The sequence below is a fragment of the Oryx dammah genome, unplaced genomic scaffold, assembly GCF_014754425.2.
Source record: "Oryx dammah isolate SB20612 unplaced genomic scaffold, SCBI_Odam_1.1 HiC_scaffold_3, whole genome shotgun sequence".
NCBI classification, from domain to species: domain Eukaryota; kingdom Metazoa; phylum Chordata; class Mammalia; order Artiodactyla; family Bovidae; genus Oryx; species Oryx dammah.
This window is the reverse complement of record NW_024070187.1, coordinates 102,533,946-102,558,651: the sequence shown is the minus strand read 5'-3', so window position 1 is coordinate 102,558,651 and position 24,706 is coordinate 102,533,946. Positions and strand designations below refer to the sequence as shown.

Here is a 24,706-nt window from a genome sequence, read left to right as displayed (position 1 = left end):
CAGCAAAGGTGGCCACTGAGATTCAAAGCCAGGATTGTGTGACTTCAAACTCTTTGCTATTCTGATTCCTTGAGCATCTCTGTCGAGACCAGCTTCATGCTAATCCCTGAGGTTTTAACCCTGACCTAGTCATATCCTTGTTTAAAGAGCTCACAGTCCAGTGAGGGCAATGGGCATGCATATCCTTAATTACAATATGGCCTGATCAGTGCTGTAGGGGACAAACAGACAAGGATTTGGTAAGAATCCAGAACAGTGATATACTTGGCCAAGAGAGGGGGAAAGAATGGAACTGAGGATCAGGAAGGGACTTGATGAACATTCCACAGTGGGTGCAAAATTTGGTCTGGGTTTTGAAGTATAAATAGGAGTTCATGATTATAAAAATCAGGTAAAGATCATCAGGCAAGTAATTGAATAAATCATGTTCTATTTTTTCCTTTTGGCATGTACTCAGTTGCTCAGTCATGTCTGACTCTTGCCAACCCTATGGATTTTAGCCCGCCAGTCTCCTCTATCCTTGGGATTTTCCAGGCAAGCATACTGGAGTAGGTTACACAAAAGGCATAATAAAGACAGTGGCCAAAATATGAGGAAACTGGAAGCTAATTTTTTATAAATTTTTCATGCTAAGAAGTTTGACTTTTATTCTAGAGTACACAGAAAAATTTGGAGTGATTTTAATTAAGTAATTTGAACATATGAATGACAATAAAACAATGTTATATTGCATTTATAGAGCACTTACTTTGTGCTTAATAAATACATGCAGAACTTCAATTTTTTCTTCTCAGTAACATGATGTGGCAGATATAGTTATTCCTTTTTACAGATGAGGAAAATCGAGGCAAAAAATAACAGGTCAGACAGCTTGCTTGAGGCTGTCATGGCAGCAAGCCTAGCCTGAATCATCGCCACATTCACACATTCCGTCTCTTTGTTTCATTGATCCTACTGACTTAGAAAAGTGTTTCAGGAGCAGGTTCAGTTCAGTTCAGTTCAGTCGCTCAGTTGTGTCTGACTCTTTGCAACCCCATGAACTGCAGCACTCCAGGGCTCCCTGTCCATCACCAACACTCGGAGTTTACCCAAACTCATGCCCATCAAGTGGGTGATGCCATCCAACCATCTCATCCTCTGTTGTCCCCTTCTCTTCCTGCCCTCAATCTTTCCCAGCATGAGGGTCTTTTCAAATGAGTCAGCTGTTCACATCAGGTGGCCAAAGTATTGGAGTTTCAACTTCAACATCAGTCCTTCCAATGAACACCAAGGACTGATCTCCTTTAGAATGGACTGGTTGGATCTCCTTGCAGTCCAGGGGACTTCTCAAGAGTCTTCTCCAACACCACAATTCAAAAGCATCAGTTCGTCAGCGCTCAGCTTTCTTTATAGTCCAACTCTCATATCCATACATGACCACTGGAAAAACCATAGCCTTGACTAGATGGACCTTTGTTGGCAAAGTAATGTCTCTCCTTTTTAATATGCTGTCTAGGTTGGTCATAACTTTCCTTCCAAGGAGTAAGCATCTTTTAATTTCATGGCTACAGTCACCATCTGCAGTGATTTTGGAGCCCAAAAACATAAAGTCAGCTACTGTTTCCACTGTTTCCCCATGTATTTCCCATGAAGTGATGGGACCGAATGCCAGGATCTTCATTTTCTGAATGTTGAGCTTTAAGTCAAGTTTTTCACTCTCCTCTTTCACTTTCATCAAGAGGCTTTTGAGTTCCTCTTCACTTTCTGCCATAAGGGTGGTGTCATCTGCATATCTGAGGTTACTGATATTTCTCCCAGCAATCTTGATTCCAGCCTGTGCTTCATCCAGCCCAGTGTTTCTCATGATGTACTCTGCATATAAGTTAAATAAGCAGGGTGACAATATACAGCGTTGACATACTCCTTTTCCTATTTGGAACCAATGTTGTCCCATGTCCAGTTCTAACTGTTGCTTCCTGACCTGCATATAGGTTTCTGAAGAGGCAGGTCAGGTGGTCTGATATTCCCATCTCTTTCAGAATTTTCCACAGTTTATTGTGATCCACACAGTCAAAGTCTTTGGCATAGTCAATAAAGCAGAAACAGATATTTTTCTGGAATTCTCTTTCTTTTTCCATGATCCAGTGGATGTTGGCAATTTGATCTCTGGTTCCTCTGCCTTTTCTAAAACCAGCTTGAACATCAGGAAGTTCACAGTTTACGTATTGCTGAAGCCTGGCTTGGAGAATTTTGAGCATTACTTTACTAGCATGTGAGATGAGTGCAATTGTGTGGTAGTTTGAGCATTCTTTGGCATTGCCTTTCTTCAGGATTGGAATGAAAACTGACCTTTTCCAGTCCTGTGGCCACTGCTGAGTTCTCCAAATTTGCTGACATATTCAGTGCAGGAGCAGGTGGGTGAGATTAAACAGCCCCAGGCTAGGGTGCATGAGGGACTGTCATTAGTCCAGACAGCGAGGAAAGAGGATCAGAAAGAAGAGGAAGATTCTGGAAGGGAACAATGATGAATTGAGTTAATCAAATCATCAAAGCATGGGCTTCCCAGGTGGCACTAATGGTGAAGAATCTGCCTGCCAGTGCCGGAGACACAAGAGATGCAGGTTCAATCCCTGGATTGGGAAGATCTCCTAGAGTAGGGAAGAGCATCCCATTGCAGGAATCTTACCTGGAAAATTACATGGGCAGAGGAGCCTGGCAGGCTACAGAATGTAGGGTTGCAGAGAGTCAGACATACCCGAGCAACTGAGCACACATCAAAGCGTAGACTGATTTCTGACTCTTGCAATTGAGCAGACCGTCAGCAGAGACTGGGAGCTCAGGAGAAGGGGCAGTTGGAGAGGGGGGCTTTGGCTTGGACATAGTAAGAATGCCATGCCTGTGGGGCTTCTGGGTGGAGGTATCCAGATCTGGCCATTCTGCTGGCTGGGATGTGCAAACTGAAGTGAGGCTCAGTGGACAGGAGGCCTGGGCTCTGGTCCCAGCTGGGCTGGAAAGCCATGGAACGCCTCCAATAGGCTTCAGCTTCCTCACCTACAAAAGGTAGGGGAGAAAGGAAATGAGCTTGGAGGTCGCCTCTAGGCTGAAATGTTGTAATTCCATGTTCCCAGTCCAGAAGGACACAATTACCGGGGGAAGCCAATCCTGGGAGCCAGTCCACTTGTAAGCTAGACATTGAATAGCGTGTCACACTCCACTGCAGCAATCAAAGCCTTCAGGAATATTCATAGAGCTAAAGCAGCAGGCTAATAATTATAACTTAGGAGGTTTCTGGGAGTTATTCCATATTTTTAGTCTAATGAGGAAGTAACTGCGTGGTGAGCCGAAGGTGGCAAAACCCACCAAAGGCAAATTTTCATTGCCTTGAGGCGATCTCTTTCATTCGACACCCCATGTACTTGCTTTTCTGGAAGGCAAATTCTCTGATGCCCCTTGGAATCCAGACTCACTTTCCATTTAAAACCTGCATTGGCAGAATTGCTCAGCTGCTGCTAGAAATGGTTGATGGGAGGTAGGGCTGATCTTTTCATGCCACTGGGTCATGCTGGAGAAGCTACTTCCATGGAGCCTGTTGTCAGCCCAGGGTATTCATTCGTGGGCTCACAAGTATCCACAGAGCATTCAGCATTCACTGGGCACCATGAAGGACCCTGGGGATGTAGCGAGCAAGGCTGCTGCTGGGGCATTGTGATTCAAGAGCCACTTTTATTAATGAGCATGTTAACAGCGAACTACACATTCTTTCGGATTATGTCAAAACCTTGATTTCCTAAATTTAGCATTCCTAGACCTTCATAAACATTCTTGATTTTGGTTCCAATTGAATTTGCAGATTTAATGCTTTGACTTTGGAGAGATTTTGTACTATAAGACATGTAAAGTAGATACATATATACTACATGCTAAGTCATTTCAGTCTTGTCTGACTTTTTGCAATCCTATGAAGTATAGCCCACAGGCTCCACTATTCATGGGATTCTCCAGGCAAGAATACTGGAGTGGGCTGCCATGCTCTCCTCCAGGGGGTCTTCCCCACCCAGATATCAAAACGGCATCTCCTATGTCTCCTGCACTGGCAGCCGGGTTCTTTACTGCCTCACATATATATAGTGTGTGTGTGCATATATTTTTTAATGATACATTATTTTTCCTTTCAGCATACACATAAAGATGGTATAACATGGTGGGAAATGTCTGGATATTGAAGGAGACAGAGCAAGGCTCCGGTCATCATTCTGGATGACACTGGAGAATAGGGGAAGCCAGGCTTCCGATGAGGCTTGGAACCTTGGTAGGTCTGTCAGCTCTCCAAGCCTGGCTTCCTCTTCAGTTCAGTGGTGTCCGACTCTTTGCGACCCCATGGAATGCAGCACGCCAGGCTTCCCTTCCATCACCAACTCCTAGAGCTTGCTCAAACTCATGTCCATCGAGTCAGTGAGACCATACAACCATCTCATCCTCTATCGTCTCCTTCCCTTCCTTCCTTCAATCTTTTCCAGTGGAGTCAGTTCTTTGCATCAGATGGCCAAAGTACTGGAGCTTCAGCATCAGTCCTTCCAATGAATATTTAGGACTAATTTCCTTTAGGATGGATTGGTTTGATCTCCCTGCAGTTCAAGGGACTCTCAAGAGTTTTCTCCAACAGCACAGTTCAAAAGCATCAGTTCTTTGGCGCTCAGTTTTCTTTATGCTCCAGCTGTCACATCCATACATGACTACTGGGAAAACCATAGCTTTGCTTCCTCAAATGGAGATAATGATCATTTTCACCTCCCAAGGTCCTTCTGAGGTTTAAAGGAGATCATACACGTGCAGCTGCAGATAGTGCTCCATAAATATTAGCTTCCCTGAGGAGTAAATAATAGAGGTAAAGAAACCTGAAGAGCTTCTAGCGCACGGTAGATGCTCAGTCAATGGCACATTAATAACACAGCTCTTAGCATTGTAAAGAAAGCCACTGCTCGTGATAACAGTGGGACAGCCGTATTGAGTCCCCTCTCGAAAGTTGTAAGAACAGCCTTCCACACTCTTCCACTCACCACCTAGATGGCCCTGAACTTGCCCCTTTACCTCTCTGTGTCTCTTTTTTCTTCATCTGTGGTTCAGGGTGCTTTAAGGATGTGTGCTCAATGGTGTCCAACTCTTTGCGACCCCATGGACTATAGCCCACCAGGCTCCACTGCCCATGGAATTTTCCAGGCAAGAATACTGGAGCAGGTTGCCATTTCTTACTCCAGGGGATCTTCGCAACCCAGGGATCAAACCTGTGTTTCTTGTGCCTCCTGCATTGGCCCTCTCTGTGTCCCAAATCTCTCTCTCCTTTCCCTTATAAAGTCATCAGACACTGAATCTAGGAAGGGTCCACCCTGAATCCAGGATGATTTTTATCTTGATGTCCTTAATTACACCTGCAGAGTCCCTATTTCTGAATAAGGCCCTGTTTACAAATACTGGAGGTTAGTACTTGGACATAGTCTTTTGCAGACACTATTCACCTTCCCTGGTGGCTCAGGTGGTAAAGAATCTGCCTGCAATGTGGGAGACCTGGGGTGGATCCCTGGATCAGGAAGATCCCCTGGAGAAAGGAATGGCTACTCACTCCAGTATTTTTGCCTGGAGAAGTCCATGGCCAGAGGAGCCTGGCGGGCTACAGTCCGTGGGTTCACAAGGAGTCAGACATGACTGAGCAACTAACATTTTTGCTTTCATTCACCCAACTACACCCCTTCATGTCTCTACCTCCTCATCTGGAATGTGAAGATCATTGTAGCACTTGTTTTATTGGGTGACTGGGAGGATGAAGGGAGCTATATGTGTAAAATCCTTAACATGGCACCTAGCAAACTGTTTCCACACTCATTCATTCATACATGAAATAATGGTGACAGGTGTGTGTCTTGTACCTGTCCTTCAAGTTCTAACGCTCTATGATGCCCTCACTTCTAAGCACTGGTTCCAGGGCACTACAGCAGTCATGTTGGTGGCATGTGGAATGCAACATAAATGTTGTTTATGTTCTTTCAGCCCCAGGTGTGCAGGGGAAGGGAGATTGTCACCTTCCCTGGGAGTGGAGTCACAGGCTGCAAATAGTTGTCACTTGGCTGGTCAGGACAGCCAAGACAGAACCGGTCAGATGCTGCTTCTACCATGAATTCCAGATGGGCTTGGGGCAGCCACACATGACAAGGCTTTATGGGGACAGCTGGACACACAGCCTCTCCTGTAGTCCTGGGCGTGTCCCTGCCTCTGGCCCTGTCTGAGCACGTGGCCCGGGCCAGCAGCTGTCAAAGTCCTGGTTCTGCACAGGCCAGCACGACTGTCTCCTTCTTTGTCAGAACCCTTTGCACAGAGGGAAGGACAAGTCACAGATTGGAGTGCAGGGAAGGAAACCCCTCTGAGTTGGAGCCCAGCCTCAGGCTCCCAGGGTGGGATGCAGAATAGCACAGCTCAGTGCCCTGAGGGGCTAGGAAATCAAATGTTTTCTCACCAGATGTTTACTAAACAGGTACAACTACCACCTTTGAATTCAGGTTGATCTAGGATGGATAGGAAGGGGCAGATGGAAAGATGCCCAGAATGCCAAGCTCAGAGGGTCTGAAGATTGATGAGTCATGAGGCTGAGGAGTTGGAATTTTAGGATAGCCCCAGGCTGACTAGGTGGTCAGTGAGAAGCTGAGTTTGATGAAGAGAGGACATTTGAATGACAATTCTACTAATAAAAACCATGCCCAATATTTCCAGAGCACCCACAATGGACCAGCCTGGCATCGGGCTTAGCTTTTAGCCAGCACTTTTCCTTAATCCTCATAAGAACCCTGTGAATAGACTGTTTATTATTGCTCATGCTTTACAAACTGAAGCAAAGAGAGTGTGTTAACCCAGCTGCAATCACACCAACCTTCTTCCTGTTCCCCAACACACATACCGCTTGGTGAGGCTCAAATAAACCAAAATGACATTTCCCCGAACTCCCAATAACATCTTCCCCTACATCTTCAACGTAGACTGATTATGGTTTTGTACCCAAACGCTGCTGCAAAGCTTACTTCAAACTGGAATTTGACCAGTATGTAAGGCGCACCTCAGCTCTGCACTTCTCTGCTGTGCACTGCTGTCCCTCTCTGAACCTCTTCGGGAAAGCGTGTCAAATGATAATATGACCCTGGGGGTTGTCATGAGGAGGAAAGGAGAATACAAAATAACGGGGAGTGGGTTGCTGGAGGGCAGCTGGAATTTGGCCAATGGTCAGGTTCACTGATGGTAAGAGTTGGACCATAGAGAAAGCTGAGTGCTGAAGAATTGATGCTTTTGAACTGTGGTGCTGGAGAAGACTCTTGAGAGTCCCTTAGACTGCGAGGAGATCAAACCAGTCAATCCTAAAGGAAATCAGTCCTGAATATTCATTGGAAGGACTGATGCTGAAGCTGAAACTCCAATACTTTGGCCATCTGATGCAAAGAACTGACTCATTGGAAAAGACCCTGATGCTGGGAAAGATTGAAGGCAGGAGGTAAAGGAGGCGACAGATGACAAGATGGTTGGATGGCATCACTGTCTCGAAGGACTTGAATTTGAGCAAGCTTTGGGAGATGGTGAAGGACAGGAAAGCCTGGCATGCTGCAGTCCATGAGGTCACAGAGTCAGACACGACTGAGTGACTGAACAACAACAGGTCCAGGTGTCCAGCTGCTCATCTAGAGCCCAGATTCAAGCATCCATTGTCTACGCTCGTCTGCCTCATCTGGCCCTTCCTGCCCCCACACCATCTGAATGCCAGTCTGAAAACTGAGTTGAGATGTTTTTAATCACAACATGTCCTGGTTCCCCATGACAGAGCTTGGCTGCTCTGACACCTGTAAAATGGAATTACATCTGTAAATTAATTTTCTAGAAATGACCTGCATTTCCCAAGACTTTCCTGGAAGCCAGTGTGAGCAATTAAAGCTTGAGATGCATTCCTGGCCTGGTGAGTCGGGGGTGAGGCAGTGATGAACCCACCTCCCAGCAGCTTAGGAAGCAGCAGGACCCCAGGGGACCCCAGGACAGCTGCATCCCCCTGAGGAGTGAGGGTCCATCCCTCTGGGGGCTCCACTTTCCACTAGTTTATTAGAGAGGTAAAATTCACATAATGTAAAATGAACTGTTTGCAAGAAAATGAAGTGGCATTTAGTACATTCACCACACTGTGTAGCCACCAGCTCTGTCTAGTTCAAGAACATTCATCATCCCAGAGGAAACCCAATGAGCAGTTGCGCCCCATCCCCCCACCAGCCCCTGACAACCCCTGATCAGCCTTCTGTCTCTGTGCATTTACTTATTCTGGATACTTTGTACTGATTCCCACCTATGCTAAAATAACGTTGTCCTGAGACTGGCACTAGGCACCAAGGGCTCTAACCATTCTGGTTGCTGGGACACCTGACCTGGTGTTGGTGCCAAAGCAGACTGACATTCACCTAGCTTCTCAGCCCCTTAGAAGTGAACCAAATCTGGCCTCTGTACCCCAACACCAAGTTAAATCTCAGGGACAGAGTTTTGGGTGGAGTAGGAAAGAATAGCTTTACTGCTTTGCTGGATGAATCACAAGCTGGAATCAAGATTGCCGGGAGAAATAGCACAACCTCTGAAATACAGATGATAGCCCTCTAATGGAAGAAAGTGAAGAGAAACTAAAGAGCCTCTCGATGACAGGGAAAGAGGAGAGTGAAAAAGCTGGCTTAAAACTCGACATTCAAAAAACTAAGATCATGGCATCTGGTCCCATCAGTTCAGTTCAGTCGCTCAGTCGTGTCTGACTCTTTGCGACCCCATGAATCGCAGCACGCCAGGTCTCTCTGTCCATCACCAACTCCCGGAGTTCACTCCGACTCACATCCATCGAGTCAGTGATGCCATCCAGCCATCTCATCCTCTGTCATCCCATCACCTCATGGCAAATAGAAGGGGAAAAAGTGGACATGATGACTGATTTTATTTTCTTGGGCTCCAAAGTCACTGCAGATGGTGACTTCAGCCATGAAATTAAAAGGTGCTTGGTCCTTGGAAGTAAACCTATGACAAACCTAGACAGTGTATTAGGAAGCAGAGGCATCACTTTGCTGACAAAGGTCCATATGCTGCTAAGTCACTTCAGTCGTGTCCGACTCTGTGTGACCCCATAGACAGCAGCCCACCAGGCTCCCCCGTCCCTGGGATTCTCCAGACAAGAACACTGGAGTGGGTTGCCATTTCCTTCTCCAATGCATGAAAGTGAAAAGTGAAAGTGGAGTCACTCAGTCGTGTCTGACCCTTAGTGACCTCATGGACTGCAACCCACCAGGCTCCTCCACCGATGGGACTTTCCAGGCAAGAGTACAGGAGTGGGGTGCCTTTGCCATATAGTCCAAGCTATAATTTTTCCAGTTATCATGTACAGATGTGAGAGCTGGACCAGAAGGCTGAGCGCCAAAGAATTCATGCTTTTGAATGGCTGGTGCTGGGCAGAACTCTTGAGAGTCCCTTGGACAGCAAAGAGATCAAATCAGTCAATTCTAAAGGAAATCAGTCCTGAGTATTCATTGGACTAAAGCTCCAGTACTTTGGCCATCTGATGCGAAGAGCCAGCTCATTGGAAAAGATCCTGATACTGGGAAGGACTGAAGGCAAAAGGAGAAGGGGTGGCAGAGGATATGGATATGAAATTGAGCAAACTCCAGGAGATAGTGCAGAGAAGGAAATGGCAACCCACTCCAGCGTTCTTGCCTAGAGAATCCCAGGGACGTGGGGGATCCTGGTGGGCTGCAATCTATGGGGTCGCACAGAGTCGGACATGACTGAAACAACTTAGCAGCAGCAGCAGGAGATAGTGAAAGTCAAGGAAGCCTGGTGTGCTGCAGTCCATGGGGTTGCAAAGAGTCAGACACGACTCAGCAACCGCAACAACAACAAATTGCTTTTCCAGGCAAAGGGGGCCACAGCGAGCAAATGCCCTCAACGCTGTGTGTCCCCACCTGGAGGGGGTAGTAAGGGGTCTTATAGTAATGGTTCAAAGAGGATGATAAGCTCGTGGACATTTTTCTGATTGGTTATTGGTGAGGTAAGTGAGAGTCTGCATCATCCACCTTCTGGTTCTAACCAGTCTGGGGTCTACTTGCTTGTGGGCATCAGACCCTTGGGGCTTCCCAGGTGACGTTAGTGGTAACGAACCCACCTGCCAATGCAGAAGATGTAAGAGGCGCAGTTTCAGTCCCTGGGTTGGTAAGATCCCCTGGAGGAGGGCATGGCAATCCACTTCTGTATTTCTTGCCTGGAGAATCCTATGGACAGAGGAGCCTGGCGGGCTACAGTCCATAGGGTCGCAAAGAGTCTGACATGACGGAAGCAACTTAGCACAGCACATCAGACCCTTAATTTCTCCCACCTGGTGGGGGTTTTAGTATCTGCAGAAGAGCTCAAAAATGTTATGTGTATCGCTTGGGAGGGGACCAGGACTCTGCCCCAAGGCTGCATTATTGTTTCCTGTCTGTTCCTCCCTTGTCTCTGCATCCCCTCCCATCCTTGCTTCGCATCTGTTTGAAACTTCAGGCTGGAGCTAAGGGAAGGTCACAGACACTGAATGAAACCTATTTCCTGTCATCAAAGAATCGGCGGGCACAGAAAGTCTTTGTGCCCAGGAGCCCCACCGGGTCCTGCTCCGTAATGGGTGTAGGCTCTTCCTCTTAACTCAGACTTTATTCCCCATGCTGACCATGATTCATGCTCCACCAAATCCTCCTCCCCCGCCACTTTCCCTGATTCCCCAGCAGACCGCCCTCTGCTGCACACTCGGGGCACCCCATCTGTATTCTGTCCCAGGTGTCACACGGGGTTGCCTGCGATGCCTGCACCTTGTCTCAGGCTGGCTTGTGACTTACAGACAGCAGTAACTACATAGCATCGTCGATGGAAAGCTAGCCCCGCAGTCCAGCTCCTGGGCCCGTGTCCTCCTTCTTGGGCATGATGCGTGTCAAGCGAGATGCCCAGTGATGTCTTTTGTCCTGTCTTTGGCAGCGCCGGAAGTGTTCCAGGTGTATGTGGACGGAGGCCCTGGGTACTCCTACCCCGTTGACTGGTGGTCCCTGGGTGTCACAGCCTACGAGCTGCTGCGGGGCTGGGTAAGATGTGTGTCTGTGTGGTGAACATGGGGACTGTGGAAGTTGGTGGGGGGGGACTCAGGTCCTACCAGGCTTGGGTAGAGCGGATGGCCATGTCCCATGAGTGGTGCACCATGCTGGCAAGGAGCCCTGGGTGTCTGTCCTGATGGCCCATGTGCCAGCTCCATGGTCCTGAGTGTTAAAAAGCTCTTAACAAGCTTCTGGTCCAGACCCTCATTCTACTTGTGGGCAGAGGGGAAGGGTCTCTTGCTAAGCCCAGCAGCGGATCAGTGGCAGCTCAAACACCCAAATCACCCCAATCTCATGATTTCAGCCCACAACATCACGCACTCATGCCCGATCAGACTCTTCTGCTTGTTTTTTGCTACTGTTATTTTTGTCCCAATCTTCCCTGAATACTTAGCTCAGTGTCCTATAAAAGTGGGGCATTCAGTGCATATTTTTGTTTTATTTCATTTAAATTTAATAGCTGAAGATGACTAAGGGAACTCTCTGGCAACTAATAGCTCAGTTTTATTTTAGCAGGAAGAATTATGTCAAACTAATTTGGAGGCATATTTTCTCTATACAAATATCATTTGAAAAGGATGCCACTTAACCTCTCAGGACCATGGTTTCCCCCTTATACAATGAGGATAATAACATCCTTTCATTCTGTTCTGTGGCACTGAAGTTATCCCAGGATCCATGTGCCCAGCTGGGACACACGGCTTTCGTATTAGTCACCTTACAGCATCAAAGAGTCGGGCACACCTTAGTGACCGAACAATACAACAATGACGCCTTATAGGTCTGGCACCCAGCACACAACTGTGGAGAGTGAGTGCCCATCCCTGGCTGCTCTTTTAATGTTGTCCCACAGTCATCTGCATATTTAAGCTGGTAGTCAGCACTCCTGGAGGGTAGGGGCTCCCAGTGCAGGGTGATGAGGGAGGGGAATGAGTGAATGGTGACAGCTGTGTGAAAACCATCCAAGCTATGTGAGTGTTATTCATTATCGCCCTGTGGTTCAAGCAACTGTTCTCTGCTGTTGATCTCAATTATTTCCCCTGAGTTCCTCAAAAAACATATTATGGCACATGGTGTTTTAAGAATGCAAAAAATAATATATGTGATCTTGTGAGTTTTCTCAGGCACTGAATGAAAACTATCTCCCACAGGCTTACCTAAGGCTTACCTATGGGCTTTCCTGGTGGCTCAGCAGGTAAAGAATCTGCCTGATTCTTGAGCTGCCACCGATCTGCGGCTGAGCTTCGCAAGAGACCCTTCCCCTTGACATCCCTCTCCCCACAAGTAGAATGAAGGAGTCGCAGGTTCAGTCCTTGGGTTGGGAAGATCCCCTGGAGGAGGGCATGGTAACCCACTCTAGTATTCTTCTTCCCTGGAGAATCCCCTGGACAGAGAAGCCTAATGGGCTATAGTCCACAGGGTCGAAGAGTCAGACACGTCTGAAGTGAATGAGCACGCACGCACTCAGGCTTACCTATTCCTGGTCAGTGCCTTTGCAATGTACTGGTTCTTTGATATACACGCTCAAGGAGGGAACATGACGGTCCCCATGGTATTTATATGAACCAGAGGACACAGGCATCACCAGATGCTGTTTATGATGTGATCAGCCATACAAATGACCTTGGCAAGCAATTCACCTAAGTGTGATTGGTTGCTTGCCAGCAGAAAGTATATTCTCTGTCAGAATACAGGTCAGTAGAGATAGTCATACTGAGTGAAGTAAGTCAAGGAAGGAGAAATATCATATGACATCACATATGTGGAATCAAAAAAGAATTGATACAAATTAACGTACTTAAAAAACACAGATTCACAGACTTTGAGAACTAACTTATGACTGCCAGAGAGAAGGACGAGGGGAAGGGATACTTAGAGAGTTTGGGATGGACATGTACACACTGCTGTATTTAAAATGGGTAACCAACAAGGATATACTTGTATGGCATATGGAGCTCTGCTCAATGTTATGGCAGGCTGGATGCAAGGGGAGTTTGGGGGAGAATGGATACATGTGTATGCGTGGTTGAATCCCTTTGCTTTTCACTTGAAACTATCCCAACATTATTAATCAGCCATTTGTTGTTGCTTAGCCCCTAAGTCATGTCTGCCTCTTGTAACTCCGTGGACTGTAACCCAATAGGATCCTCTGTCCATAGGATTCTCCAGGCAAGAATACCCAAGTGGGCTGCCATGTCCTTCTCCAGGGGACGGTCCCACCCCAGGGATCAAACCTGTGTCTCCTGCATTGGTAGGCGGTTCCTTAATACAAAAAATTTTAAAAAATACGTGGATTAGAACAGTCAAAGTGATGACTTGGCAAAAAGCCTCAAGGGCTTCAAAATAAAATGAGCACCTTGAGAGCTGTGATTCTACTTTGGTCACTTGATTCCTCTGAGCCCTGGCTTCCTCCTTCCTGAAATGGGGATGATGAGGCCAGCCTGGGGGGCAGGGAGGTCACCAAGGCGATTCCAGAAGAAAATGCGGGCAGCACATAGGCAGTGTCTGGCACATGGAGGACTCTGATTGCTGCATAAATGTTTACGTGGTGATGATTCAGAGGCAGGTGGATACAGAGACAGTGCTGCCCAAGGAGGGCAGCCGAGGCTGACACAGCAGCATCTTAGATTGACCAGCAGTCAGAAGGACAGTCGGGGGACTTTCTAGAAAGGACCCTGAGGTCACCTGGAGGTGCTGGCTTCACTGTGTAGGAAGTGCAGTGCAGTCCATGGAAGGGACAGCATGGTGCTTAAGCCAGAGGGTTATGGAGATCCTAAGGTTTCCCAGGTTTCTCAGTGGGTAAGGAACCTGCCTGCAATGCAGGAGACCCAGGTTCGATCCCTGGTTTTTGGAATCACATGTTTTGGGGATCGAATTCCAGTTTTGTTACAGCTCTTGAATGGTCTGGGCTGAGCCTGCTTCTTTTCTATCAAATGGGAAGAACAGTGGTTGCAAAGCACAGGATTCCTCAGCCTCAGCTGTATGGTTGCTTGGGTCTGGATACCACTTTGTGTTGGGGGCTGCCTTGTACATTAGAGAGTGTTTAGCAGCATTCCTGGCCTCTACCCACTAGAGACCAGCTGGAATCGCCGCCCCCCCCCCCCCGCAACCAAAATGTTGCCAAATGTTGCCAGATGTCCCTTGGGGAACAAGTTATCCCCAGTTGAGAACCACTGCCAGAGTAATCAAGGGGATGGCGAGAAAGGAGATTCTGGATGTCAGGCCACATTGCGCCCATGGCTGGGCACCATGTGCTTTGCATGAAGCCGCAGGGAGAGCCCTAAAACCCACACTATGGCACCATGAAGACTTCTACCCTCTCTGCTTCCTCCCAACCACCTCCCTCACCTGGTATTACCCTTGGCTTTGACTCCACTCAACATTTCTCCTTAAGGTTCAGTAGACAGAGAAGGGGGGCGGGTAATGGGGAATAGAGGAGGGTTATGGAGGTCCTAGGGTTTCCCAGGTAGCTCAGTGGGTAAAGAATTTGCCTGCAATGTGGGAGACCCAAGTTCAATCCCTGGGTCAGGAATATCCCCCAGAGAAGGGACTGGCTGCCCACTGCAATGTTCTTGCCTGGATGATTCCATGGACAGAAGAGCCTGGTGGACTACAGTCTATAGGATTGCAAAGGGTCAGACGTGGCTGAAGCAACTGAGCACACACACATATGTGCATGGAGGTCCTACAGTTTGCAGAAGAACTAAGAACCTCTGGATGCACACCAAGTGGAGGGCTCAACCGCAGAGACATCTGTTGGTTTATTAACCCAGCAAAGTGAGACAGGCAGCCCTTGAGTTGAACACTGCCTCCTGTCCCTCAGTGAAGCAGAGAGATCACTGAGCTGGGAGTTAGAAACCTGGGGTGAAATGAACTCTCTGACCTTGCCCTTCCAGTTTCCATGAGGCAAGGGATTTTCAAGCTGTGCTTCCTAAAAGTAAAGGACCCTGCAGGAATGATTCAACAGTTCATAGAGGAAAAAAGATTTCTCCAGCTGCTGGAGGTTTAAGCAACCTGGGGAACTGTTCTTCACTTGCATCTGTTCTGTTTTGGATTTTGAGCAAAAAGATTTGGGGGGAAAAACATTGGATGAGATGGTCCCCAAGGCCCAGCTCAGCTCTAGCAGTAAAAATAACAGGTCTATGGCAATTCTTTTCCTGCTTCTTCTGTTTCTTGGTAAATTGGAATTTTTGTAAACTGGGTTTCCTGGAATAGACACACTTGCACTCCATAATAAGTCTATCTGGTGCCCTGCTGCCAAAATCACTTTCACCAGCTGAACAGGTAATTACATCACCTTAAAAATACTGCTGGCTTCCCTGGTTCGATGCGGGAGTCCCAGGTCTGATCCCTGGGTATGGGAAGATCCCCTGGAGAAGGGAATGACTACCCACTCTGATATTCTTGCCTGGAGAATTCCATGGACAGTGGGGCCTGGAGGGCTACAGTTCATGGGGTTTCAAAGAGTCAGATAGGACTGAGAGCTAACTTTGACTTTCGTAAATACCACTCGGTTTTCTTAGCACATCCTAAGACCAATGAGTGAGACCAAGCCTCAGTAGAACTCTTGACCACGTCGATGGAATATTGATCTTAATATTGAACAATATTCTCGTCTCCACAACCACCCAAACAGATCAAGGCTGAGCCTGGAGCTTCAAGATGCAGTGCAGATTTTAGTTATAGTGTTCCAAATGCATTTCCTAAAGTATTTAACTGCTATATTAGCCTCATGGCCAATCATGGTTACTGTTATTCTCATCATTGTTGTTTTTATTGGTCTGGTTCCCTCCAAAAGTGGGGGGAGAGAGAGAGAGGCTCTTTGGGGGGCCTGGGGAGCAAATAGAATTCATAGATCCCTTGAAATAACCAAGTAAATGATAACAGAAGTCTGTACACTTGTTGCTGGCTGATTCTCCAGTTGGGTGCTTGAGTTCCCGTCTCTGATGGAAAGAGCCGTGAAGGAGAATCTGGGTCTCTGGGATGTTGGGAAAGTCACTTTTTGTCTCTCAGCCTCAGTTTCGCAAACTTTAAAATGAAGAGGTGAGGCAGCACCCTGACACCTGCAGTAGCTGGGTTACCAGGGCGGGACTTGGACCGGAGTCAGAGAAATGGCCTTTTGAGAGGCAAAAAATGGGAAGAAGCAATCCTGAAGAGTTCGAAAACCAGAGTCTCAACTCCTGAAGGCCAGTCTTCGGGTGGTGGCCTGAACTCTGGTTTCCTGAACCCCCTCCCACACTAAGGCAGCACCCCTCCACCCCTTCTGTGCGCCCAGCACGCCCTGTAGGGGCTCCCCAGCACACACCCCCACCCCGAAACCCCTCACTGCCGTCTTTTCCATGAAGAGCTGAGAGGAGTCTGTCTGCTCACACCAGGAGCCTGGTCTACACAGCGCTGACACCTCCCAGAACAGAGCAGAAGTCAGACACCTTCCCTAGAACTCTGCCTGAGGACGGCTAGGGTAATGGTCCTAGTCTGCTCGGGCTGCTGTGACCAAGTCCGACAGACCGGGCGGCTTAAACAATAGAAGCCTGTTCTCTGGCGGCTCTGGGGCCTAGAAGTCCACGTTCAAGGTGTCTTCAGGGCTGACTCTTTCTGAGGGTGGTGAAGGAAGCTGCCCCTTTACACCTCACATCAAGATGCTCCTTCCTTGCTCGTAGACAGCCGTCTTCTCCCTGTGTCTCCTTGCTTGGTGTCCCCTCTATGTCTATCTCCCTGGGTCCTAGGGTCCCCTTTTTCTAGGGTTTCCCCTGTTTACAAGGACACCAGTCATATTGAATTGGGGTCCAAGCTAATGACCTCGTGTGAACTTGATCACCTCTGTAAACACCCTATCTCCAAGCAAGGCCACCTTCTAAGGCACTGGGATTTGGACTTGAATGTACAAACTTGAGGGACACAATTCCCTCTGCAACAGTAGTGCTCAGAGGTGGGCTGGGGGTTGATATTGCCTGAGCTTTAATGTTGATACTATCACATCCTAGCTCTGGGGCTTGGGGCCTCTGGCTCGTCTGCTGTAAAGTGGTCATATTGTGTGTGCGTGCTAAGTCGCTTCAGTCATACCCAACTCTTTTCAACCCTGTGGACTGTAGCCTGCCAGGCTCCTCTGTCCGTTAGATCCTCCAGGCAAGAATACTGGAGTGGGTTGCCAGGCCCCCCTCCAGGGAACCTTCCCGACGCAGGGATCGAACCCAGGTCTCCTGTCTCCTGCACTGGCAAGCGGGTTCTTTATCACTAGCACCACCTGGAAAGCCCAGGTGGTCACATTCACAGTAGCCAGTTCATGGAGATGCTGGGAGCTTTGTGTCACGTCCCAGATGCTCTCAGTGAATATTCACTCTCATTTCTATTTGTGGTGGTTGTTCCTGGTGAAACACAAAGGGATCCTGCAACATGAAAGCAGGCAGCAACTTTGGGTGGAAATTTTAAAACTGAAACTGTACTCCACTTCCTATTAAATTCAAAAATGTTTGAAGCCAGATTTAAAGAATGTTAGTGTAGCAAGCTAATTAGACTTTCTAGGGAGTCCACGGGCTTCCCTGGTGGCTCAGATGGTAAAGAATCCACCTGCAATGCAGAAGACCCCAGTTCAGTCCCTGGGTCAGGAAGATCCCCTGGAGCAGAGCATGGCAACCCACTCCAGTATTCTTGCCTAGAGAATTCCATGGACAAAGGAGCCAGACGGGCTACAGTCTATGGGGTCGCAAAGAATCAGATGTGCACGCACACACAGAGAGCTCACGGTTTGGGGTTTTGCCCTATTGGGCAGAAGGGAGATTCCCAATTCAGTGAAACAGATGAGAGAGGAGGCAGCCAGTCAGGAAGAAGCCCCTTTCTGGGTGGATATATCAGAAGGCACAGGTGCACCCAGGTAGGCAGGCATCTTCCCTGGGGCAGGGGGCCCACTTGGTAGAGATACAGACACTTCCTTCCAGGGAATTGTATTCCAACCAGGGCTCAGGATCACCTCCCTTTTCTGGGCTGACCTCTCCAATTGCTGCAGCCCCATGGCAATCCAAGTTCCACGAGGTTGGAGCTGGCCCTTTATGCACCATGGGAGCCCAGCACAGTGTTTAGGTTCACGGTCCGTGTTCCATCAGCAACTGTGGATGATCTGACCATCATCTTTGTTGTCCTTCTGCTCCGGGACCTGCTGGGCAACAGATACTGCTCGGTGCCCTGAGGACACAGGGATGGAGCTTATGTAATCCCACCTACCAGGAGCGCCCCCCACATCTTTGCAAAAACTCCATACTGGTCAACCAAGGTCATGTGGATTAACAATGAGCTCATTCCTCCAGATTTCTCCAGGATCAGTTTGGTCATTGAAACACACACACTTAGGAATCAGTTGCCTGCTCCAGCCCTGGGTCATGTGACCCTGATGGAAACTGGAAGATTCCTGGAGCACACAGCCAGGTGGAGGGTGAAGAAGAGGCTCTGAAAGAGCTGTTCTTGGGTGGGAGGGGTTGAGGGAGTCAGTTACTGTTCAGAAACTATCCAAGCCACTTCCCCTAGGTCCAAGTCAAAGGAGCCTTTCCAAGCTTTGAGAGGTGTTTGGAGGCCAAAAATAAAGAGAGAAATCTGCCCACTCCAGTGTCAAGAGAACGTGTCAGGAAGTTCAGTGCTCTGCCATGCTGGGGAATTGGCGAACAGGGCTTAGGCCTCATTCTGGTGCAGGAGAAAGGATGGCAGGTGGAAGTGGCCCCAGCCTCCCTGCCTCCCTTGCCCAACCAGACCCATATCTGGTGATTCCCGCCCTGCTCATTCGTGGGGTGGTTCAGCCAGGGCAGAGAAGATGCAGCCAAGCCCGCCAGTGGGTGGGGGGCTGTGGATGGCGAGACCCACTCCTCTCTGCAGGCCTAGGTCTGGAACAGAGACCCTGGGGTTAGATTGTAGGGTATGGGTCCTGCCTCTACCGCTTCCTGGCTATGTGACCTCACCAATCACTGACCCTTCTGGCACTGTAAGAGAACACCCACCCACTGGGTTCCTGCACTAGTCACTGTTGACATAGGGGTCCAGGCCACCTGCTCAGCTGTGTAATTGGAACACCCACTGTTACCTGCAGGGAAAGAATAAACCACCCCTTGTAATGACAGTTTTTTAATATATTATTTGTTTTTGTTTTTCAGTCACTAAATCATGTCCAACTCTGCGACCCCTTGGACTTCAGCCACACGGCAGGCTTCCCTGCCCTTCAGTATCTCTCAGAGTTTGCTCAGACTCCCATCCTTTGAATCAGTGATGCCATCCAACCATCTCATCCTCTGTCGTCCCCTTCTCCTCCTGCCCTCAACCTTTCCCAGCATCAGGGTCTTTTCCAATGAGTTAGCTCTTTGCATCAGGTGGCCAAAGTTTTATTATTGAACTATAATTTATTTATAATGTTGTCTTAATTTCTGCTGTACAGCAAAGTGATTCAGTTATACATATATAGACATAGATATAGGTAGATATAGATACATAAATTCTTTTCCATTATGGTTTATCATGGGATATTAAATATAGTTACCAGTGCTATAGAGTAGGACCTTGTTGTTTATCCACTCTATATGTAATAGTTTGCATCTTCTAGTCCCAAACTCTCAATCCATCCCTCCCCTACCCCCATCTCTCTTGGCAGCCGCAGGTCTGTTCTCTGTGTCTGTTTTAACCATGTGGACGGCTGTCTGATGCTGTCTGTTGTCCCTTGTTGCAGAGACCATATGAAATCCACTCGGCCACGCCCATCGACGAGATCCTGAACATGTTCAAGGTTGAGCGCGTCCACTACTCTTCCACGTGGTGCAAAGGCATGGTCGCCCTGCTAAAGAAGGTAAGGGGTAAGGGGTTAGCCGCCCGTCTACCTGGCCAGGGAGCTGGTCATTCAGTGCAGAAACAAACAGATCAGCTGACTAAGCCACGAGAGGACGCATGTAGGGACAGTGGTGAAATACCAGTGCTCTCACCATCTCACTTCAAGATCACAAAGCCGCTGGACAGAGGGGTGTGGCCTGAAGTCAAATCTGGGATGACAAAGCCCTCAGACTTTTTTCACCCCGCTACCAACTTCCAACAATTAGAAATATTTAATGCATATGGTTCTTTAAAATTTTTACAAATCATCTTTTAACTCACTGAGCTTTAAGAAATTGGGTATCTCCTGACTTTTCCTAAGAATTGTTCAGTTCAGTTCAGTTACTCAGTCATGTCCGACTCTTTGCAACCCCATGAACTGCAGCATGCCAGGCTTCCCTGTCCATGACCAACTCCCGGAGCTTGCTCAAACTCATGTCCATCGAGTCTGTGATGCCATCCAACCATCTCATCCTCTGTCTCCTGCCTTCAATCTTTCCCAGCATCGGGGTCTTTTCCAATAAGTCAGTTCTTAGCATCAGGTGGCCAAAGTATTGGAGTTTCAGCTTCAGCATCAGTCCTTCCAATGAATATTCAGGACTGATTTCCTTTAGGATTGACTGGTTGGATCTCCTTGCAGTCCAAGGGACTCTCAAGAGTCTTCTCCAACACCACAATTTAAAAACATCAATTTTTCAGCACTCAGCTTTCTTTAGAGTCCAACTCTCACATCCATACATGACTACTGGAAAAAACAGCTTTGACTAGATGAACCTTTGTTGGCAAAGTAATATCTCTGCCTTTTAATATGCTGTCTAGGTTGGTCATAGCTTTTCTTCCAAGGAGCAAGTGTCTTTTAATTTCACCATCTGCAGTGATTTTAGAGCCCCCCAAAACAAAGTCTGTCACTGTTTCCATTGTTTCCCTATCTATTTGCCATGAAGTGATGGGACTGGATGCCATGATCTTAGTTTTCTGAATGTTGAGTTATAAGCCAACTTTTTCACTCTCCTCTTTCACTTTCATCAAGAGACTTTTTAGTTCTTCTTCACTTTCTGCTGTAAGGGAGGTGTCATCTGCATATCTGAGGTTATTGATATTTCTCCCAGCAATCTTGATTCCAGCTTGTGCTTCATCCAGCCTGCCATTTCGCATGATGTACTCTGCATATAAGTTAAATAAACAGGTTGACAATATAAAGCCTTGACATACTCCTTTCCAGTTTGGAAACAGGCTGTTGCTCCATGTCCGGTTCTAACCATTACTCTTGACCTGCATGCAGATTTCCCAGGAGACAGGTAAGGTGGCCTGGTGTTCCCATCTCTTGAAGAATTTTCCAGTTTATTGTGATCCATACAGTTGCAGGCTTTGGCATAGTCAATAAAGCAAAAGTAGATGTTTTTCTGGAACTCTCTTGCTTTTTTGATGATCCAATGGATATTGGCAATTTGATCTCGGATTCTTCTGCCTTTTCTAAATCCAGCTAGAAAATCTGGAATTCTTACTAGTGGAATAAAGTAGTCAGTCTCCGAGTGTGGTCCCTGGGCCAGTATCACCTGGGAGAGCATGTTGGCACCTGCTGAATCAGAAACGGCGGGGTGGGCCCCATTGTTTGTGTTCTGATAAGCTCCAATTTGGCATAGGCAGTGGGTTTTGATGCCCTCCTTCGGTAGCTGACATTTGGCTAAACTTGCTCAGAATCCTCCGAGACCCAGAGTTGAGCCTTGCATGTAGTCGGCAGGTGTGTGTGCGTGCTCAGTGGATACCAGTTACCTTTAATGAAGGAACTGTGAGGATGGCAGCCAGTGCTCGTTGGGGGAATGTTGTGTTATGTAATCTGCTCATTTAGTCCTTACAGGCCCCTCAAGAGGAGTCCTGTTATTACCCCCATACTAGAGATGGGAAACCTGAGGCTTAGAAAAGCAAAATTATTCACTCAAGCCCGCAAGGCTGTTAGAGGGCAACAGAGGACTTGAGTCTAAGCTCTCTGAACTCTTTGCCTGAAAAATCCCATGGACAGAGGAGCCTGGCGGGCTACACTCTAAGGGATCGCAAAGAGCAACTAACGCAGTCATTCATTCTCTGAACTGCAGATGTCAGCTCTTAATCCTTCTACTGCTCCAGATTAGCAGTCCCCAGCCTTGTTAGTACCAGGGACCAGTTTCATGGAAGACAGTTTTTCCGTGGACCTGGGCTTAGGGGGATGGTTTGGGGATAATTCAAGCACGTTTCCTTTATTGTGCACTTTATTTCCACTATTATTACTTCAGCTCCACATCAGATCATCAAGCATTAGATCCTGGAGGCTGGGGACCCCTGCTGTAGAAGACTTGGGGAATTACTCATTAGTTAAATTGCATATGGGGAGATTGAGCTCCTGGAATTTAGACATCAGTGGTCCTTAACCCCAACTGCTGATTGGAATCACCCAGAAGCCCTACCCACCTGCCAACACTGCCTCCCACACACCCAGGAAGTCAGAGAACTACCTTCTACCCTAAACCATAAACTTTGCCACCAGGCATTGAAATAGCATCTCTGTTTAAATCTGCACCTGTCTTTTTGGGGGGCAGCTCCTAGAGAGAGGCCCCCATGATCAGCAGGTAGGACCTGCCAGGTGTCCAGCCTACTAGTTGGAGTGATGGTGAGAGCCACCTGGTGAGGGGGTCCTGATTCCAGCCCCTACCTGCCTATCTGGGCATGCCATCCTGCCAAGAGATGTCCTAGGTCCTCACCAACCCACTTTGGGTCTCATCTTAATCATGAACCAGAAGTGGAAGAATTACCATTCATGCTTGTCTCAGTCAGCAGCTCCTCTGAAGCTACGTGGCTACCGAGTAGCTATCCCAGGGCTGGGTCCTGTCTTTCATTTGTAGCCTCAGTGTTCTTAGCATCAGACAAGCTAGTGTTTTAAAATCTGAAAACACCTCTGGATGCAAGGTAATATGGTACAGCTTTTTTTTTTTTTTTCCTTTTACTGCATCACCCCTTATTAGCAGAAACTCTGTTTGAGGAGAAGCTAAAAATGAGATCTTGGCTACGAAAGAGACTAGTCCATCAGGCTGCAGAGGTCACCTCATAGCTGTCCAGGGGACATTTTTATTATGCTTTTGTGCATACCATTACCAAGCTGAACGTCCTAAAATGAGATGGCTAGTTCTTTTTATTTTTAATTGGAGGCCTCTGCAGACCTCATTGGCAGGTAGCACATCACAGGGTAAGAGTCCTTGAGGGGAGCATGGCGGCTGAAAACCTAGTCCCAAAAAGCCCCTTTCCGGTTGACCTTGGGGAAGCAGCCTGGCCTCTCAGTTCCTCCGTGACTGTAAACGGGTATAAGCATAGGTGACACTTCAGCAAGCAGCCCTGGTGGCTCAATGGTCAGGAACCCACCTGCCAATGCAGGAAATGCAAGGATGTGGGTTCGATCCCGGGGTCACGAAGATCCCCTGGAAAAGGAAATGGCAACCCACTCCAGTATTCTTGCCTGGAAAAATCCCATGGACAGAGAAGTCTGGCAGGCTACAGTCCATGGGGTCACAGAGTCGGGCCTGACTTAGCAACTGAGCATATACAATGCTTCAACACAAGCAGCCCAGACAGGGCACAACATTCATGGGACGTGGAAGCAGAGGCACCTTCATTTTCCCAAGACTCCACCTTCGGAGGCTCTGCGAACCTCAGTCCTGCCCAACTGCATACGTTTGTTCATTGCCTGCAGCTCCTGACCAAGGACCCTGAGAGCCGCCTGTCCAACCTTGGTGACATCCAGAGCTCACCCTACTTGGCCGACATGAACTGGGATGCGGTGTTGGAGAAGGCACTGACGCCCGGCTTTGTGCCCAATGTGAGTGAGGTCCTGTCCTATGACATCCAGCCCTGTGCAGGGTCTTCCTCCTGGGTGCTTAGGAACACCCTGGAAGCTGGCAGCAGGGAGGGGGTTTGCTGACCACATCATTTGAGCTCCAAAGGAATCACCTTTCACTGAGATTTGGCGTGGATTTGGACCTGATTTGCACGGTCCAGTTGGGTGGCTTCCCTCCCTGTAGTGGGTCCTCAGGGGCACAGAGCCTCCTTTTTTTTTGTTAAATCACATCTGTGATGTCCACAGATCCAGGCCCTGGGTGGGTGAGAGCAGGGTAATGGGAGCCAATGAGCCACCCTTTCACAAGCTGCCTGTCGGGTAGAGGAAGACAGTGAGTCACCAGTAAACGTATAATGTGACACCAGGTTCAGTTCAGTTCAGTTGCTCGGTCATCTCCGACTCTTTGCGACCCCATGGCCTGCAGCACACCAGGCTTCCCCGTCCATCATCAGCTCCTGGAGCTTACTCAAACTCATGAGAGGAAGACAGTGACTCACCAGTAACTGTGTAACGTGACACCAGGCAGTGATGCCAGTTCCTACGCACAGAATGAGCGAGGAAGACAGAGAGAGAATGGGGTGAAGGAGAAGGAGGCAGGGGGGCTGCTTTTAGGTAGAGGTGCAGAGATCCGAACCAAGTGAAGGAACCAGGCTTGTAAAGATAGGATGGAATTTTCCAGGCAGAGGGAATTTCAAGATCACGTACCTTCAGGCAGCAAAAAGCTTTCAAAGAACAGTGAAAAGGCTTTATAGCTGGAGCAGAGTAAGATAGAGGAAAAGAGTAGGGAATGAGGGTGGAAGGGACCACAGTCTACACCCTGGAGACTTCCGGAGATCATGACAAGGGTTTGGGACTGTGCCCTCTAAAC

The 24,706-nt window shown here is 48.1% G+C and overlaps 1 protein-coding gene across 1 annotated transcript in view; it reads left to right on the top strand.

The window, feature by feature from the left end:
- The window catches only part of STK32B (serine/threonine kinase 32B), a 384,696-nt gene that overhangs the window by 333,841 nt on the left and 26,149 nt on the right, over positions 1-24,706 (top strand). The window contains exons 7-9 of the mRNA XM_040238370.1: positions 11,026-11,129; positions 19,840-19,956; positions 23,695-23,820. Of these exons, the coding sequence (XP_040094304.1) occupies positions 11,026-11,129; positions 19,840-19,956; positions 23,695-23,820 (347 nt within the window). The remainder of the gene's footprint in view (positions 1-11,025; positions 11,130-19,839; positions 19,957-23,694; positions 23,821-24,706) is intronic.